Consider the following 18,512-nt stretch of genomic DNA (forward strand, 5'->3'; position numbering starts at 1 on the left):
GAATGGGAAAATGCTTTTTGTTGTATTAAGGATCAACTGCATGAAGTATTTTATATACAATTATTTATACCAAAAAAAAATAATCTTTGATTAGGTCTTTTAATTTCATAACAATGATTTTTAAAATATATATATATATTTTATTTCCTTTTTTATTGAATAATTAAAAACACTCAGCATACACACTGGTACACAGTGATGACGTTTTCATGTGCCACAAAGTGGTTTAAATCAAAATAATCTGTACATGAAGTCCATAAATAAAAGTGCACACACGTTTTTTTTTAATTAATTTTTGTTGCAAGTTGTTTTGTTTTCCTCAGAGAGAGTTATCGTTTAGAAAGGGTCCTGAATTTCCCAACGCGAGTGAGAGCCTCAGGTTTTTCTTATACACATTAAATGTTACAAATAGTCTGCTTGGAACAATAATGTCTGTCTCACCCCAAAAAAGTATAACAATAATTATATCAACTCTTTCTACCTCATTAATAATTCCAGAAACAATTAATATGCAGATTTTGTTTCTAAAGTTTTTTTTGTTAGACATCAGGTGTCTCCTGTTTCACTGTAAAGTTTGTTCTCAGTGTTTGTTCACTGCTGGCCTCAAGTTTGTACATCACACTTGTAGAAGTTGTAAACTGGACCAGGATTGATTTTCAAACTAGTTGTGATGTCATAAATCCTGCTCGTTGGCCCGCAGCTTCAAATCAGATCTTCAGTGAGCTCAGAGAAACTTTCTGCTGTCAGCAGATGAAGGTGGAAACACATCATTCTGCACAGCGACGCTCAAAACAGCCAACTGTAGGAACAAGAAGAAAATCTCTCTCTATGTGCATGATTTTATTTCAACTCCTGTATGTTTCTGTGTTATATTTTATATGTTTAAGTTGTTCTCTCTGTTTATGTTGAGTTGGGACGAATCATGAATTCTCTTGGTAACTCCTTTACCAGGTTTGAGGAATAATGGATTACATGTAAAGGGATTATTTAATCTGGATACAAAATAAGCAGTTTCCTTTTTCTTTCTCTTTTTTTTTTTTTTACTCCTCTCTAACAGTAAACTGAATATCGTTGGGTTGTGGGCAAAACGAGACATTTCAGGACGTCATGCTGAACTTTGATCAACATTTTTCATCCACCAATTAATCAATGAAAATAAATATTAGTTGCAGCCCTAAGACATTTTAGGAGACTAAACAAATTTTCCCATATTTTATATTGAGGTTATCAAAATGTAACTGAAAATAATCAAGTAACATTATTTATTATTGTGATACTTGGATTGCATTACTGACTACATTGTTTTTGACAGGTGATTAATAATCGTATCAGAATATATTTTTAAACCTCCAAACCCTGCCCTTTTTAATGCACAATGCAAATTATTCTGATTATATTATCCACTGAAAGTTAGCTCTTAGAAGTTAACTGTCAAATATGATATTGCTTTTTTTTTTCTTTTTTTTTTTTGCATTTTTTAAAGTTTAGATTCATATATAATTTCACTATTGTAAAATACTGCTCTGTTTGCACATCTGTTGTGAAATAAGCAGCTGTTATTACATCTGCTGGGATCTTAAGAGTCACAAGACTTCTCAGTAGTTCAGCTGGACACCATGCTAAATTATTTAACTGCTTATTAAAGAGTTACAGTGTTTAAGAGCTTTATATTAAAACAAACATTAAAAGCACACATTAAAACACAGAATACAGACAGAGAACATCACAAACAGCAAGAGGGAAGAAAATCAGTAAAATACCAAATCTTTTGATCTTCATGAATCAGCTGATGTCTGTTTGTTATTATTTCGAAGGTGACACCATCTAACTTCCTGTAGGAGCCACATAGTCTCAGTTTGAGCAGCTTGACACATTTCCTCCCTTTTTCACCACAGTTCCCATAGGAACAGCTGACTCCACCTTCACCCCCATAAAGGAAAAGCAGAGTCCTGTGGGCCTTTTGTAGATTTGTGGATGTTCCCACCTGACAGGCAGAAGAGACAGAGATGTTTCTTCTCCATTCAGTGATTATCAGGAAAAACAAAACACCCACACAGCTCAGTAAAACAGCTCAGTTAACTCTTCTCCTGAAAAGACCCATCTGAAATTACTCTTAGTTAGTAGTTAATGAGTTTTGAATCATATCATTCTAAGATTTATCACACTTGAGAGTCTTTTTGTGGTCATCAAAACCAAACCCACGTCTGTTTGATGTCACTCCACGTACGACAGCGAGCTGCAGACGGGGAAATATAAACCTGACGTCTTGTCTTGTTGCACTGAGACCAATTAGTGCAGGTTGGTGAAGTCAGAGGAATGGCAGACTAAAGAGGGAAATGATGGAAACTAATACTCATCTCATCTCCCCCTGTTCCTCCCATCAGAGACTCATCATCGGCGAGGAGTAACTCTGTGCATCATCAGCTGTTACATCACTCCAAACACACAAATAAACCACAATCCACTCGCGTTATCTTGTTAACAACAGCTTTTTTTTATTACAAAAACAGCATACATTAAACATTTTGCGAAGGGAATGCAAAGATGTTAAGAAAACCTAGCATTGTCCCTCATTTTGTCATTTTATTTTAAATAAAAAAATGTACAAAAGTGCTTAAATGGTGCAAATAATGAGAAGTAAAAGGTCTATAAAAGAGGAGGGTAAAGAAAAAAAAATGTACATTATATCCAACTTTTCTAAAAACGCAGCAGAGCAGGAGAGATGCGACTATATTACATAGCAGTAAAAATAACCCAAAGCTGCTCAGGAGCTGTTCACTAGGTAGTTAATCCTCACACAGCAGAACCGCACTGTCTCTGTCTGTAAATCAAACATACCCTATTACTTAACATGAGGTTAATAAATATTGCTTAAATAACCCACAATGCCTGTGGGTTTCTGTTTAAACTGATCTATTAGTTTGACTAAAGAGCTCGTAAAATTTCCTCTCAAGCCTACTTGCCACCGGCAGTGATTATGAGCGACATGTTACAGACGATAACACAGTAAATCTCCCATCATTTGCTAATACAATCACAAATTCTTGTGAATTTTAATGGCACTTTTGTCAATAATACCTCTAGATAACTTGTTTGTAACTCAGTCCACAGTACAGAAAAATGAGAAAAATGCTAAGTAACATTGTTCATTTGAGCTTTTTGTTGTTTCTCCACCTTCTGCTCGTCCTAACAGTTTCCGTGACGAGCAGAGACGCAGTGAACGTGTTGCTGGTGTTAAGGCTACTCATGAATCCAGACTGAAGAGGCTCCCGTCGATCAGTAACGAACGCCAGACGTTTCCCCTGACAGGTGAAAGTCTGGAGTTTTCTCCCAAAATTGAGGCATCTTATCTGCTTTTCTAAGAACCGTCCGACCTCTGGGAGAGGCTCAGTAACTGTTCTCATGACCTGCTAAGATGTAGAGGTTGCTGAGGGCCGTGGGGTTGTCTGTGGGTCGGCTCTCCAAAACCACCACCCTGCAGAACAAACACAGAACCAACAGTAAGAACAGGACGCAGAAATATTAACTTTGTTTTACCTTCAGAAAACTTAAACAGAAATCTGGAAATTGTAGAACTTTGTTCAGCCGCAACAGGAAGCGGATGTGTTTCCAAAGTTTTATCATTTACAATAAATCACATGTACATGAAGGAATAAAATAAGATTCAGATTGTTTCAGTTTTCCTGATGACGATGTCTTTATCTGCTGGTGTGTCAGCGAACAGGCTTAGAGATGTGTTACTCATCTAAAAAAAAACCCGTCCTGGTTCTATTTTGGCAAAGTTTTGCACAGTTGCTTCACCTCCACCCTATTTTCATTGTTCAAAATGGACACGTACGTCCTCAATGTTTCCGTTTCCCCTCCATTCAGCAGTCAAACTGGATGATGAAGGACTGATTTACAAGGTGGCACGTCTGATATGATCCACAGCTGCCTTTTAATGGGGATATCTCCAAAAGGGACGAGGTTAGGAAGGAATTTGGGGAGCTGTTGTGAGTTACAAGTACGTAAACTGTCCTCCAACTATATAGAAACAGGGCTGCCTTCATAAAATTATGTTTAATTATGAATAAATAACATTGCTTGTAGTACATCTGAACTTCTTATGCACCATCTGCTAGATTTCATTTCATTTGTGTCTGTTTGGGGAAGCATGACACTAACGTCAGAAGCCAGTTAGCTTAGCATAAAAGGCAGGAAACAAAGAGAAACACTTTTTACACTTTGGTGTTTGTATTGATTTAACAGAAATATTAAAGCAATATCCCCCGAGAGGGAGTGCTGTTATACTGAATATCAGCACTGCTGTGATTCAAGCCACAACACGGTTTTAAGAGTTTTTCTGTGCCCTCTGTAGATATAAAGGGCTCATTCTAAGGCAACGAAAATGGAAAAAAAATCTTATTTTCAGGCACTTATACACTAATGAAAATGTACTTTTGAATATTACATTCAATTTCTGCCACATTCTGCTAATAAATCTTACATATTTTAACTTTAAAAATTTAACCGATTGTCAAATAAGACAACAAACCTCTGACAGATGCTGAAAAATTGTTAGAAAATACTAAAGAGAGGGGACTGACTTCTGTCACTGACAAAAATCAGGAAATATATAGCTTATGTGAAGTAAGAAGCTCGAAGCATCGCGTTCATGGTATGGATCTACTCAGAGGACAGAGCACTGACAGTTTATACTAAACAATTAGACTGTCAAAGTCAGATGAGGACGGCAGTGGGTGCATCTTCAGATGCCACCCGTCTCGTGGCGGTGACAGGTGAGCAGGGAAGCTACAGTCCATACTGTCCGTTCCATCAGATGAAATTACAGAGGCATGGAGAGACACTAAAACCAGGCTGGCAGTGCCGCCCGGGCGGCGGTGAATAAAACATGGGGGGCTGGGCAGAGAGGCCTCGCTCCGGTGCCACGGGCAGGGCGGCTACACCGGGAGTCTCTGAGTGTGTGAGAGGGAGCTAAATCACATCCTGCTCTGTCTGCGGCTGACGTCAGTCCAGAACTGAGACGATTACTGATCGCCAGAAGATTAATTATCATAAACATTATGCAGTTAGTTAATTTCTCAAGCGAGGATTCACTGTGTTTCTCTATTTTATATATTTTTTAAATTGGACTTCTTCGGGCTTCAGACTGTTAGTTCAACAAAACAAGTTGTCAACATCTGAGTATGTCACCTTGTGATCTGGAAAACTGTGATAAGGATTTTTGCCTACTACTTTTTGACATTTCACGGACTACAACATGAACTGATCAAGTAAATAATTCAAAAATTTTAATCAATCAGCAGGTTAACTGAAATGAAAGTAGTCATTAGTTGCACACATCAAACTACCCAGGAATGAAGCTGCTGCCTGCACTGACAACAATAACAACAAGAATCTACTTTGTCAAGTTGCAAGGATGTTAAAGCAGTGACATGTTGAAGTTTTAATTTTATCAAACAGGTTTGTGACGGTTACTGGGGTGTCTAACATTTTGACTGGCTTTCATGTCTCAGCCAGAGCGACTGAACGAACAGGCATCAAACAGACAGGTGGGGAGGAGGTGGGGGTAGGAGGTCGGGGGCCATTCAAGGATAATGTCAGGGGTGCATTCAGGGACAGTAGGTTTTAGATCAGGGCTGAACAAACAAACGCAATATTATCGAAAAAGCAATTTCAAAATCACAGGAGCTGCAATTTTTTTTATAAAGGCGTAAAATGTGTCACAACATACCATTATAAAAAAAAAGTAAAATGGTGCTACAGAGATGTTTTCGTATCAGATTCTCCAGATGTAAAGGAATGTGCTCATTTAGTACAGACCTCAGCAAAAACAATCTGAACTGCAAAAATTACCATTCCCACTACAATCGTGACTCATTTCGTTTCCGCGATATGATTTTTTTTTTTTTGGCATATCGTTCAGTTGTAGTTTAGAGTAATCAGAGAACAGAAACAGATGATGTGAAGTGAGCTGGTGTTAAATGAGAACAGAGTGAGGAGGGATCAGGTGGAGACAGCGAGAGCAGCACAGTCAGAGATCAACCAGAGGCAGCAGGAGATGAAGAGCTGTGGGCTCGCGACACGGCGGGTGAGCAGAATGTTTGGTGGTTTCCAGGTGATAACACCTGAGGGACGACAGCCATAATCACAAAGGCCTGTTATGATCAATTAATATTATTGATGAGAAGACAGATTAAACAGAGTGCGAAGGGAGAGGGAGATCCTATTTGTATTCCTGTTTGTTTCTGAAACCAAGGTGACGTGTTTTAAAGTCCTCTGAGATTTTTGTGGTACGTTCTCCTCCACTCAGTGCGTTTGATCACTGATCTGCACTGATGGAGCTAAAGATGGAAAAATCTCTGCACCAACCTGTCGGATCCGAGGAGGCGGAAGACTCTGCTTGGATCACAAATCTCCTGGGTCACCTGAGAAAGAAAGAAAAAAAAAACCACAACGGACTGGTTAATAAGACGACTGGTTTTCTGTGCATATGAAGTCCTGGTGGTGCTGAAGGAGTTTTAAAACACACAAACACTGAAGCGCCTCTTATGAGAGTTTCACCAGAGCACCTGACAACTTCTGTCTTATGCTCTATGGTTCTCTGTACAGTTTTATTAATCCCACAAGTTAACTCACATTACACTTTTTAATTGACCTTTCTGCACAGACAGAACTGATGACTTCTTTGCTCACACTGATGACTCTACGTTTTTTTTCCCAAAAAGACAAAGACAGGATTATTTTATATATTTTACATTAATAAGAAGTCATGCCCTGTCAAACTGCACGTCAAAGAACAACTGATCTGGCAGAAATTATGGTTCTAAAAGCAGTCGGGGGTGACTAATTCAGGATTAAACTTGGGTCTAATACTTGCAGTGTCTGCCCAGCATTACAGTAATATCCTGCCAACTGTACTATAAAGAGAAGTGAAGCAGACATTCACAATTAGGTTTGAATCCTTTTACAGGACAATTCTGTTATTTTTAAACCTTTTTTTTTTTTTTTTTTATTACATATTTTGGGATCTAAATGACTAATAGGTACAAAATAAAATTAAAAAAAGTCAAACAATGACACAAACAAACCTACAGATCGAGGCAGCGGTAGACCAGCAACTCATGCAAAGTCAAATTTAAGTCTGGTGGGTTTGAAAAGACTGATATGACAGTTTCAGCCGCCTGTTGAAATGGGTTATCTGAAAAGATCCACCTCCGTAGGGATTTTTAGTGGACAGGCACATTTGCCCTCAAGGATTACGTTGCAGCCACTGCATCCTTTCCACAGACGCCGGCTGAGGCGATCTACTGGACCAATTCAAAAATTGTAAAACTAGGGCAAAGGTTTAAAATAATCCTTTAAGACTAAGTCTGTGTATTGTTTTTTTGTCGTTGTTGCAGTTATTATATACATATATTTTCAGCTAATAATAAATAATATATATAATAAAAATAGCATTTTGTAGCAGGGATGCATGATATTGGATTTTTGCTGATTTGGCCGATTGCTGATACTGATATACATACATTATTGTTTCACCTAATTTCATAGAACATTAAATCTCTGCTGTAGTGGAATAAACATTCACCAGGCAAAATAAGAAAAACTACTGTTGGCAGGTTTTTTTTCTCTTTGTTCTTCACTAATTTGTCCTAATTATCGGGACGACAGCTCTAGTTTTGAAGGAATGTGATTTGGTTCCTCCACGGATGACCGACGCTGAGCAATCATTACAAACAGAAACTTTGATAATCTGTTTCACTTTAAAAAAACACTCCAAACAGCTGACACGCTCGCATCATGTGTACATAATTAAAGCATCATCATATCGACAGAGATACTGGAATTTTGAGCCCATGCCAATATTTCATTTTAAAGCCTATATCTATAAGCCTATATACAAATGACATGCGAATAATGTTGTGCATCTCTACTGAATAGCATCACAAAACTTTATCATTAAGCTGTTGTTAAATGCCAGTGAAAGACCTGCCAGTCAATTTCAGAGTCAGAAGCTGCCGTCCTGGGTGACTGTTTACATTTGGATCACTTATTGTGTCTTTAGAAACAACATGTCTTCATGTGTTTTAACATGACTGTAGGTAACTGAGTGCTGTCTCCAGGGACTCGGTGTTACTGTGTACAATCCTGGAGCTTACCTGTCATAGTCACAAGATGTAGCCTGACACTTTGCAGTGTAAAAGACAAGGGCCCCTTCAAAACACACTCTCACGTGTTGACAGGTCATGAAAACTTGTCGACAGATGCGAGATAGTCGACGTGTGACACCTGCTAGGTGTAAGTCCTTGGCCTCGGGAGAGATCTGATCTGTTTAAGTCTAAACGAGAACAAGGTCTCGGGTGTTCAGAGGAGCACCCACCGAGGCGAGCACGGATCAATAGGCCGGCCCCCCTTGAATGCCTTCGCTTTTGAGGGGAATCATAACGAGACAAAGGCTGAATTATTTAGTGCTGCTCCCTGTTGTGTGACGGGTTTCGTTTATGATTGAGCATGAATTTTGCATGGCCGCTGACATTTCAAAAATCCTTGCTATGGGACGACTGTCAAGCTGGGCTGAGCACAGACTCGGCAAACAGACCTTCTGTTTCATCCGAGTGCCGCGGGACCACGTCTGACACGGCGAGCTTTCAAAAGGGCGGCCCTGATCGGCATATCACTTTTCATAAAAACAGAATGCTTCACCTCCCGGCGATCTCTTGAACTTTTATTCTGCTGCCGACCACGACTCGTGATCAGGTTAACATGGAATCCCTCCGTGAAAGGGGGACAAATTCATTACCTCGGCCCGACACAAAGACACTTTGTCTGGCTCCACCTGAGGTCTAATCCTGGGATCACCTGCAGCTTGTAGCCACGCATGTAAACGGCCAGCATTCAGGGTCTTTGTTGACGAGAGCCAGAGGTGTTTGTTCACATGTAAAACAAACAAGTCCGTATTCATGGACGAGGCAAACAGTGCATTCAGTGTTTTTACACTGTAGTTACTGGCAACAAATGAAAATACATACTGACATTTCTGCATCAATATTGATTTTTAAGTAGCAAAATGCTTTAAAATGTTACATTTGATTAATGGTAAGTTTTCTGGAACATCCATAAAGTGGTGCAGAATAAAAAAAAAGCACTTTTGAGTGTGTATTTTTAATACAGCTACTGGAATAAGTATTGCTTTTCTCAGGTTCTGTACCCAGCAGATGTGTTAGAAATTTCACCAAGTTTTAAATGGAAAACCTCTCAATGATTTGAAATGGCATCATGTCCTCTGTGATGTCAATGTAAATGTTGATGATGTAAAACAAACTCAACTGCATCTGGGAGACTGTTGCTAACTGTGTTTGATGCTGGAATGCTTTGTTTGATACCATAAGTTTTTCAAAGCATGGTGTTCAAAAACTCTTTTCATGATAATTACATTTTGGAACAGTCATTGTAATCATGGGTTAGTTTTATGTGAAAACGGAAATCGTTCATCCCCGGTTGCGGTCATGGGATATTTTACCTCATTAGACTTGAAGCTCTTTCCCTGCATGCCGTGTTTCCAGAAGGCCAGGACGCTGTCCTGAAGGCACACTGTCAGAGGAGAAAGGAACAAGGCCACGTGTTAGTGCACAGCCAGTAGCCACTAAAACACTGAAAACTTGATTAACAGAAATAATGCAATTCAGGTTGAGTTTTTTTGTAAATGGAATAAGCAACTTTACAGCCATCTTTTTCTATATACCTGTCAGCTTGGGTCTCAAAAAGAATAGTACATAATTCTGCTTCCTTACTCAGACCATAAAGTCCAGCACGTGTCCAAAAGCTTACCAACAGATCCGATGCAGAAGTCAAAGCTGAGCTCAGACGCCAGCTTCTTGTTAGACTTCAGTCTTCCTTGGAGATTAACAATCTTCAAATTTTCTGTGGATAGAAATAATAAAAATAAAAAATGATAAGAGTGATGTGGCAGATAAAAGCTGCAGATTTTTGTTGAAGCTGATAAGAAGAGATTGTACTTACGGTCCAAACAAACCAACACTGTGTCTCTCTCCAGCTGGGTGACGTGAATTGCATCCACCTGCTGATTACCTGCAGGAAGTTAAAGTACAACAGTAACAATCCTGTTCTGCAACATCCCGGGCAACTTATCATGTAAAAATGTATTTCTTTCAAGTAACATTTTTTTTGTTTTGTAGATTTAAATTCAGTTTCTGGATTCTCCACACTCTCTACATGACTGTATTAGTTACTTTATTATGAAACAATTATAGCTGGTTGCTCAAACTGCACAAAAGCCCTTCAACAGGTGAAGCTGTATTCCAGCATATCTCCACAAAAATATGTCTCTGTACTGATTTCACGGTTTTCGTTCGACTTACTTGTTCCCATCTCGGTGAACCAGGAGGAGCAGGAGTTGAGGTTGATGGTCTCGAAGCGGACCACCTGGCCCGGCTCAGAGCCCTGGCTGATGGCCACACACACCAGAGGATACTCCTGCTCCGGGACCACCAGCATCTCAAACACCTTCAGGGGGCTGGGGAGAGGGAAGTCAAAGTGCTGCCGAGGGAAGAGAGAAACAACACAGGGGTTAGTGTCAGCAGTCTTCTGATGTTTAATGACTGGAGTGTAAAACTAGTGACACTTTGCTACAGGTGCAAGGAGTGACATCAGTTTATTAGTGTTAAAGGCCATCCACACCAAGAAAGACAGCTACAATTTTTATGTATATTTTACAGCCTAATATTACACTACATTAGCATTCATTTAAAAAGTATTTCTTAAATCAATTAGCTTACATAAAAGAGAGAGGCTAGAGTCTCAGAAACTAAGCTAACTGATGGCACCGAAACAACTTTTGTTGTTAAACATGTTGCCCCACAAATTCGGATGGATTCTGATTGACTGTCAGTATTTCTATCATTCTTCATATTTTGCTGAAAATGATCCCAAGGATATCGTTCACCACTGTCATTATGTTACAGTTGTGGTATGGACTCTACCATCCACTTAAATTAGAACAATTTTTAAACCTTTATATATCGTTCTTGGTGTGAGCAGCTCTTTATGCTTAAAAAAAATCCCTGGGAATATGAACAACTTGAGTGCACAGACGCGTTGGCCATTTCTAGCTTATTCAAGATGCCCTGATCATTCTGTCCTCACACAACTAAATTTAAAATTCTAACTATAGATGTACTCCTGAAAGAAAAACAAAACAAAACACAACCTTGCAGTAAAAACATGTGGTCCTAGAGTAACGTTTGAGATGAGAAAAGAAAACAGCCAACTGACCTTGATGAGCATAAACCTCTGCATGGGCTCATACCACTGCAGCAGGACAATCCCAGACTGCAGCGCTCCACACAAATACTTGTGGCCTGTATACGGGTTTCGCACTGTGAAACAGCAAAGTGTAGCCAGACTGAGCGATGTAGGTCCAGTTTACATCAGTCATCAAGTATATCATTTAAAAAAACGTAAAACGTAAAAACGCTCCGTAATGAAAAATTATAGAAATTCAATTTATTCAAAACTCCATTCATATGAATGCAAAACATGAAAACAAAACAACTGCATTTAAGTAAAGGGAGACATATCTGGTGCAGAGATGTCCATTACTTATTGACACAGTTTAATATGATGAAAGGATGAGGAAACAAAAACAGAGTGGTTAGAAGGAGAGGCCACTCACCAATGCAGCACTTGTGACAGCCCTTTGTATCGGGGATCTTAGTTGTCAAGGCAAACCTCCTGAGGAGACAAAACAGTCAAGTTGTTGTGACCACAGCAGTCTTAAGAGAGCTGCTGACGTCTAGAATCAGGGAAGTCGGCCAGTGCTTCTCTTTTTCGTCTACCACTGAAGTAGTTAGTCATGACGGTAGACAGTGAGGAACAAAAAGACTGCACAGCATGAGCTCAGCAACATGCTTTAAGTTAGAAAATTACAGTTGTGACCTTATAAGTCAAGTGACGGGAGTGTTGCTGATAAATGAGATTCGATTCAGACCAAAAACCCCAGGCGTTTTTTACACATTTTCCATTTCAAAAGCCCATACTTTTCCAGACCCTACTTTCCAGACTTCTTTGTAGATTTTTCTGACATCTAAGTAAAAATATGTAGATGTTAATTATGTAAATAAATTGTTTTAAAACCCATTAACATGTATGTTACGTTCTGACTATATATGCTACACTGCACTGCCAAATAAGCGCCAGAAGACTGTAGCAAGGTACTGTAGGGTTCCCTTAACCCTCCCTCATGTTGGAGATGTCCAACAATTTTACACAAAGTTAGAAGTCAGCGGGGCGGCTGTTTAGCTCGGTTGGTAGAGCGTCCGCCCCATGTATGGAGACTGTCGGTCCTCTGCAGCGGCTGCTGGTTCAACTCCCGCCTGTAGGCCTTTGCTGCATGTCATCCCCCCTCTCTTCACTCCCTTTCCTGTCTACTCTTCAGCTGTGCTATCAAATAAAGGCAAGAAAAGCCCAAAAATATAACTTCACAAAAAAAAAAGGTTACGAGGTCAGGGCAGAGCTGTTTTGCAGGCTTTGACGTAGCCTACAGGCGTAGAGGCAGCTCTGTGTCAGAGTGTCTACTTTCTTGCCATGAAAAACCCTCTGCTTGAATGATCAATTTATCTTTTAGAAATCTAGAATTTTATATTTTAGAGAAGAGGAACAGGGGCAATGGTCTGGACACAGAGTTTTTTTTTCTTCCACACTTTTACGGAGCTGGAGATTACTGAAATCAATGCTATATACTTTTTGTTAAACTTATACTGTGTAAGACTTCTGCTCACCTTGGTAAGATTTTGTCTGGGAAGCGGTGAGTCTGGAACTGAGCAGCCAGGCCGGGCTTCTTCAGCTGCTCGAACAGCCCGATGAGATTGTGGGAATACAGCTGGAAGGTTTTCCCTACAGAAGAACACAGTACATTTAATCATCAGCTGCATGATTAAAAACAGTAAGTAAGTAGTGTTGGAGTAATCAAAGCCAGGAGTTAAAATATTCATCTTAAATATGCCAAACAGCTGAATAAACTTTTCTTCGGTTCATGAATATTTTAATTATAATTTCTGACTTCTAATTTCTTTTCTGTGACAAATTCTGGATCCCATGAAGCAGATTTCACATGGAGGAAGGTTAGATGTGAACAGGAGTAAAAACAGAAGTGTGATGATGATGTGAAGCATGATTACCTTCTGATGAAGCCAGTTAGTAGAATATCAAATCAAGCCAGGCGAGAGGAGGATGGACAGTGTCCAAGGGAAGAGGAGAAGAGAAAAGAGGTTAAAGTATACCAAGGGGCAAACTGCTGAAGGTAAAACCGAAAGTAGACCTCGCACTTTGTAATCCCATCCTCAACTGTTAAACTGAGAAAAGGCTTCGGTGACTAGGTCAGCCAAACAGAGGCAGTTTGGTTTCAAAGGAAGGAGGATTTGAGTTTTTTTTTTTAAACAACAAACAGCATGTCTGTTTTAACATTTGAAACAAATTATACTTGCTTTTGCAGCTAGTATACGTAATCTGCAGGGATCAATATATGTGACTTGTTCTTCTGCAGATCAACAGGCTGTAAAGCCAGATGTGTCACTCTGAGTCACTGTGCTACAGGGACAGCTCTTACAGAGGCTCTCTGATAGCAAACAAAAGAAACAGTTATTTCAGGGCTGCAGATATGGAGTGGCTGTCTTGCCCTCAGGGGCAGCCAGATAACACGGGACAAAGAAGCAGCAGGTTATGACAGTGGCCGGTGAAGCACGCGGCTGTGATAAATCCATCACTCACCAGATAAAGACATCAGGTTGTTGTTGATAACGTACAGCCATGTACACTTCCTCGGGAACAGCTAGACAGGGAATTAAACAAATATGGGACAAATTGTTGGACATTAGTTCCCAAAGGAGGGAGTGAGAAGAACTGCTTTCCTGAACAGCAACAGTCCAATCACAGCTAAGCAACTGTGTGTAGTTACAGTTGAAGCACTTTCTGTATGGTGGTGCCTTTTTTCTAGCCAAAAAACAAACGCTCAAGATCAATGTGTAAAGAATGGATTAAACAGTGAATTTGTTTTCTTTAACATAAGATGCAATCATTAGCATGTCCAGATAACTAGCTTACAGTAGCTGTTGAGCATTCCCTTCTTCATTTTTGTTTGTTTTCTCTCACAGTTATACATATTTCTGTTCTAGAACGGTAGCAACTGAAACATGATCCAATTTCCCTCCAGGGATCAATAAAGTATTCTGGTTCCGACAGCCATCAAGTGCACATAAACAGCATGTAATTCTTATAAACAAATCCTTGTTGTAATCATTAATTTTAGATTGATTTTAGCTGTTGTTACCTGCTCCATTGTGGCTTCATGCAGCTCATTAAGATTCAGCGTGTAGATGCCATCCTCTGTCCCAAAGATTAGGTACTGATCTAAAAGGAAAAAATACATAAAAGCTGTAATAAAACATGTCACTTTTGTTTATTTGTGTTCGGGGCTTGTTGCATGAAGCTGTACCTTTGGTGTCTGGATGAATCCATGATGTGGCACAGTTGATCTTCAGCGGACAGCCATCAAACACTTTAGAGAAACACGCTCCCATCTGAAATGAAAAGCAGCATGGCTCAGAACAAGCAGCCTCTGGCTCAGCGAAGCGCTAAAATGTCAGCCAGGGTTTAATGAGCTGGAGCTGAGCTGAGCAGAGGCAACCACAAAGCAGAAAGCTCTGTGGACCCCAAATATCTACAGAATGTAGCTGCAGCAGCAGCTCAGAGAAGAGTTTAATAACAGCGCCCGTGAACCCAGGCCAGCAGAGAGGAGTGAAAACTGTGAGGGACACTGCAGATGATTCACTCACCAGCACTTTAGGAGTAGGAGGCAGACCATTGATAGCTGGTTTCTGTGAGCAGAGGAGACAGAAAAAACAAAGTAATGTAGATGCACATGACACAAGACAAAGCAGCAACAATAATTTTCAGCTACTTAATTTAGCTCCAGCCAACAATAAGCTGAAGAATGAACAACATGGACTGTTTTCTATTGTGTCTGTCGAAGTCAATTAAATGTTCGACATGAGTAGAGGCCAGATTTCCCTCTTTAACTGTTAGTGTTTGGATCTGACGAGGGAAAAACATCATATTTGAGGTTTCAGCGCAGTCAGCCAGCTTGTTGGAGACGCTCCACATATAAAATATAGACTCTTAGACCACAGATGACATATTTCACCCTAAAGCCTGCTGAAACTTAAGATGAAAAGTGTGGCTGTCGTGAGTTAAATAGATATTACAACGTAATCTTCAGACTCACAGGGAATTCCTTTTTCTCTTTCCGGTGCTGTCGGTTGGGCGGTGGCTTGGGACTGCCTCCATTCACACTGTCGTCCGAATCATTCTCTGTCATGAGAGAGCGAGCAGATGAAAATTACATCTGTAGTCTAACCAGAAATCATGCTGTCAAACATGCAGAATCTAAATCCAAAGATCAGACATTTGCATCAGCCTCCCTTACCTTTACATTCAGATTTACTGAGAGCTTGTAAAAATAAATAAGTGCTCATTTAGAGACATCACTGAAAGGCGTATGAACAAGTATTTACATATAAATATTGGTAAATTTCAGAAGACGAACACTGAGGCTCACCAGGATCAGAGGCGTGAGACAAGAGGCCAGGACTGCTGACGCTGGCAGAGAGGAAATCTGGAGACGAGTGCTCCACCTTGTTGCCCTGCTCGGGTGTGCTCTGTCTGCGAGCCACCTGGCTCGGTCCGTTCTCAGAGTTAGGGAACCTCCGAACTGTCAGAGACCTGTCATCATTGAGGCCGATCTCCTCTGATGAGCTGTTTAATCGTGGCTGAGTGGGGATGGGGAGAGTAAAGAGAAAGAGTGAAAGCAGTTTGATGTTAATTTAAATATATCTCTAACATGGACTGTAACTGCAAAAATCAATACTAAGGGTGCTCTTATCAAATCACTGGAAGCATTATTGACCATCACCAATCACTGGGTCTATGAATGTACCATGAAGTCCCTGCTCCTGTGTAACTGTGTGTCAAACAGAGGAGGACAGAAACACTGAGCCTGAATCATACGGACACATGTCAGAGACTCTCAGCATTGGTTTTTATAAAGTGATTATTTTGTTGCAACACAAAAGTGTTGTGTGCAGCCAACTGAGATTTACTCACTAATAAAAAACAAAACAAAACAAAAACACACACACACACACAAACTCCCAGCAATTTCCATCGATCAAATTATTTTGACCAAATATCAGTCGATAATGATCACTGGCTGATCAGAGCTTCCTTTATCCATACAGTAAAACATATTTTATCATTTTGCGTCTCACCTTTGGGGGCAGAGGAGGAGGAACCACTGGCTTGAGGGTTGACCTGAAATTGATTTTTTTTTTTGTTTTAGAGAGATGTAAACTACAGCTATAAATGTTTCTATGTCAATGATGAAATCTTTACGTATTGACATCACTCACAGCTCCACTTCTTCAAAGGCATCTTCGAGGTGGGCGATGTGTCCCCTGAAAGAAATAAACACGGTAATCAGTGTGGAAAATAAGACTCACCGGAGCTCAGGAGGGATGCTGACGGTGTAAATGTTTGTGTAAAATCCCTCCTTAGAGATAAAGAGAGTATGACTCTAAGGAGAAGGATGGGGGTGTATTCAGTCTATTACTGAACTCTAGTGAGCATCATGGGATGGAAACCACAAGAAAATACAGTCCTACAGCAGACACGATGTTTTAATTCAAACAAACGCTCTGAGGTCTGTCATCTCTTACTATGATGTTAGTTAGAACTTAACTGAAAACTAGATTTAAAGCCAAGTGATGCAAATTCTAAGTTCTTTGAACAGTGCAGAAACTATTTAAAGACCCATCAAGGGCACAGGCTTCAAAACAGCGATGAATAATTGCACAGCGCTGTCCATATAGGGTTTTGTCAGAGAAATAATTTTAACTGAATACTTCAAGTTGCTGTTTAAGTATTTTCCTCTTTCTACATCATGCTGTTCATCTCGAACGCACCTAATAGCTAATTAATATGCTCACTCGCCACCAAGTGGTCAGGGGTATGAATTGCAACCTGTCAAAATGACAGATGACCTTCAGATTTTTCCGTCACCGTTTTAAAAAACCGGTCAACGACGGAAAATATTCTGTTAATGCGACCCCTGATGCTAGTATTCTATCAAAGTTTTAAATCCTAGTATTGGGACAACTCTACTGTCTGAGAAACATGTATGCAGAAGTATGCACAGTTTGTATCTACAGCTACAGCATACATGGTGAATGGAGGGGTGTCGGTGAGGGTTGATTTGTGGACATGGTGGGAGCTAAACCTCACTGTGACAAGGGTGGGCACCAAGTGAGGGGTGGAGTGAGGGGTGGAGTGGATGATGGAACAGTGTTAGTGTTACCGTTGGAACAATTCGTCCTCAACGCTTTTGAGAAGGCTCCTTGGAGGGACAAGACAAAAGATAGAGAGATAGCCGAAGGAGGACAGAGAGAAGTGGAAGGAGAAAAACAGTGAAAAGCACATGGACAAGTGAGAAGGAGCTTAATGCAACATTTCAAACTGCAGATGGGGAGAGTGAGTTCATGCACAGACCCAAGTTAGCTCCAGTGAATAAGCAGGTTAGTGTGAGAGACAGTGAGGACCATCAGAAAGAAAAATGTATTTACATTCATGTCAACAATAGAGATCAGATTATAGAACATAGTGACTGCCTGCTTGTGCAGTCTTTCAATCGTAAGCTACATGTCCTTACTCAACAGTACCACTACTAGGGTTGCCACCAGTCACGTATATTGTCATACAAGATCGTCCTGTATTGAAAAACTAGGGATGCTCCCTAATATTGAACCAAGTCAGTGAGAAGAGTCTTTGTCATTTTGTGTTGTGCATTAAAAAAAACATAAAATTCCATTCGGGAGCTGCGCCTCTCTGTTAGACCCTGAAGTCAATGAAGTCACCAGTGCACTGCAGCTAACTGTGCCTCTGAGACTGACGGAGGCCAGTTTGACCACCGGGAATACAGCAATATTACTGAGGTGATGCACAAGACTCTGACTCCGGGGATGATGAAGACATGGAGGGCTCAGCCAAGAACAGGAGGCATGAAGCAAGTGAAGAGCAAGTCTGCAGCAAGTTAATTAATACACATGCATCATCCATCATGTTGTTAAGTCTGCAAATAAATGAACAAAATGTTTAGTCTCCTGCTAGTTGTTCCAACACATTCAGAGTCATTATGCTTTTACTGCTGGCATTTAACAGGCTGCTCACTTTGTGCCCCAAAAATATATATCTAAATAATAAATATCCTAAGTGTGCAACATCTAGGCAACTACTGGATTTCACTAACAACTACTAGTCAACTAAATCTTATGCTGGGGGCCCTAGGAAAAAGAAAATGCTCTGTCTCATACTGAATCAACACGGGACACGATTTGTCCAGTATGTTTTTGTGTGGACACCCTACTCTAATGCAAACTCTGTTT

At 40.2% G+C, this 18,512-nt stretch overlaps 1 protein-coding gene across 4 annotated transcripts in view; it reads right to left on the reverse strand.

Moving 5' to 3' along the window:
• Positions 1-2,470: 2,470 nt before the first annotated feature.
• Positions 2,471-18,512, reverse strand: part of map4k5 (mitogen-activated protein kinase kinase kinase kinase 5) — a 41,064-nt gene continuing 25,022 nt past the window's right edge. For 2 of the 4 annotated variants that reach the window (XM_084741989.1, XM_084741992.1), the window contains exons 17-34: positions 17,429-17,467; positions 16,485-16,529; positions 16,344-16,386; positions 15,635-15,845; positions 15,302-15,387; positions 14,853-14,894; positions 14,513-14,597; positions 14,348-14,427; positions 13,789-13,849; positions 12,801-12,915; positions 11,696-11,754; positions 11,296-11,399; positions 10,383-10,560; positions 10,024-10,092; positions 9,832-9,924; positions 9,524-9,594; positions 6,373-6,428; positions 2,471-3,475 (exon numbers count right to left, since the gene is read on the reverse strand). In XM_084741989.1, the coding sequence (XP_084598115.1) occupies positions 3,388-3,475; positions 6,373-6,428; positions 9,524-9,594; positions 9,832-9,924; positions 10,024-10,092; positions 10,383-10,560; positions 11,296-11,399; positions 11,696-11,754; positions 12,801-12,915; positions 13,789-13,849; positions 14,348-14,427; positions 14,513-14,597; positions 14,853-14,894; positions 15,302-15,387; positions 15,635-15,845; positions 16,344-16,386; positions 16,485-16,529; positions 17,429-17,467 (1,525 nt within the window). In that variant the 3' untranslated portion in view covers positions 2,471-3,387. The remainder of the gene's footprint in view (positions 3,476-6,372; positions 6,429-9,523; positions 9,595-9,831; positions 9,925-10,023; positions 10,093-10,382; positions 10,561-11,295; positions 11,400-11,695; positions 11,755-12,800; positions 12,916-13,788; positions 13,850-14,347; positions 14,428-14,512; positions 14,598-14,852; positions 14,895-15,301; positions 15,388-15,634; positions 15,846-16,343; positions 16,387-16,484; positions 16,530-17,428; positions 17,468-18,512) is intronic. The other 2 variants (XM_084741990.1, XM_084741991.1) reach the window with 1 other exon arrangement.

Source organism: Lutjanus erythropterus, chromosome 18, assembly GCF_056507025.1.
Source record: "Lutjanus erythropterus isolate fLutEry1 chromosome 18, fLutEry1.hap2, whole genome shotgun sequence".
In the NCBI taxonomy this organism is placed as follows: Eukaryota; Metazoa; Chordata; class Actinopteri; order Lutjaniformes; family Lutjanidae; genus Lutjanus; species Lutjanus erythropterus.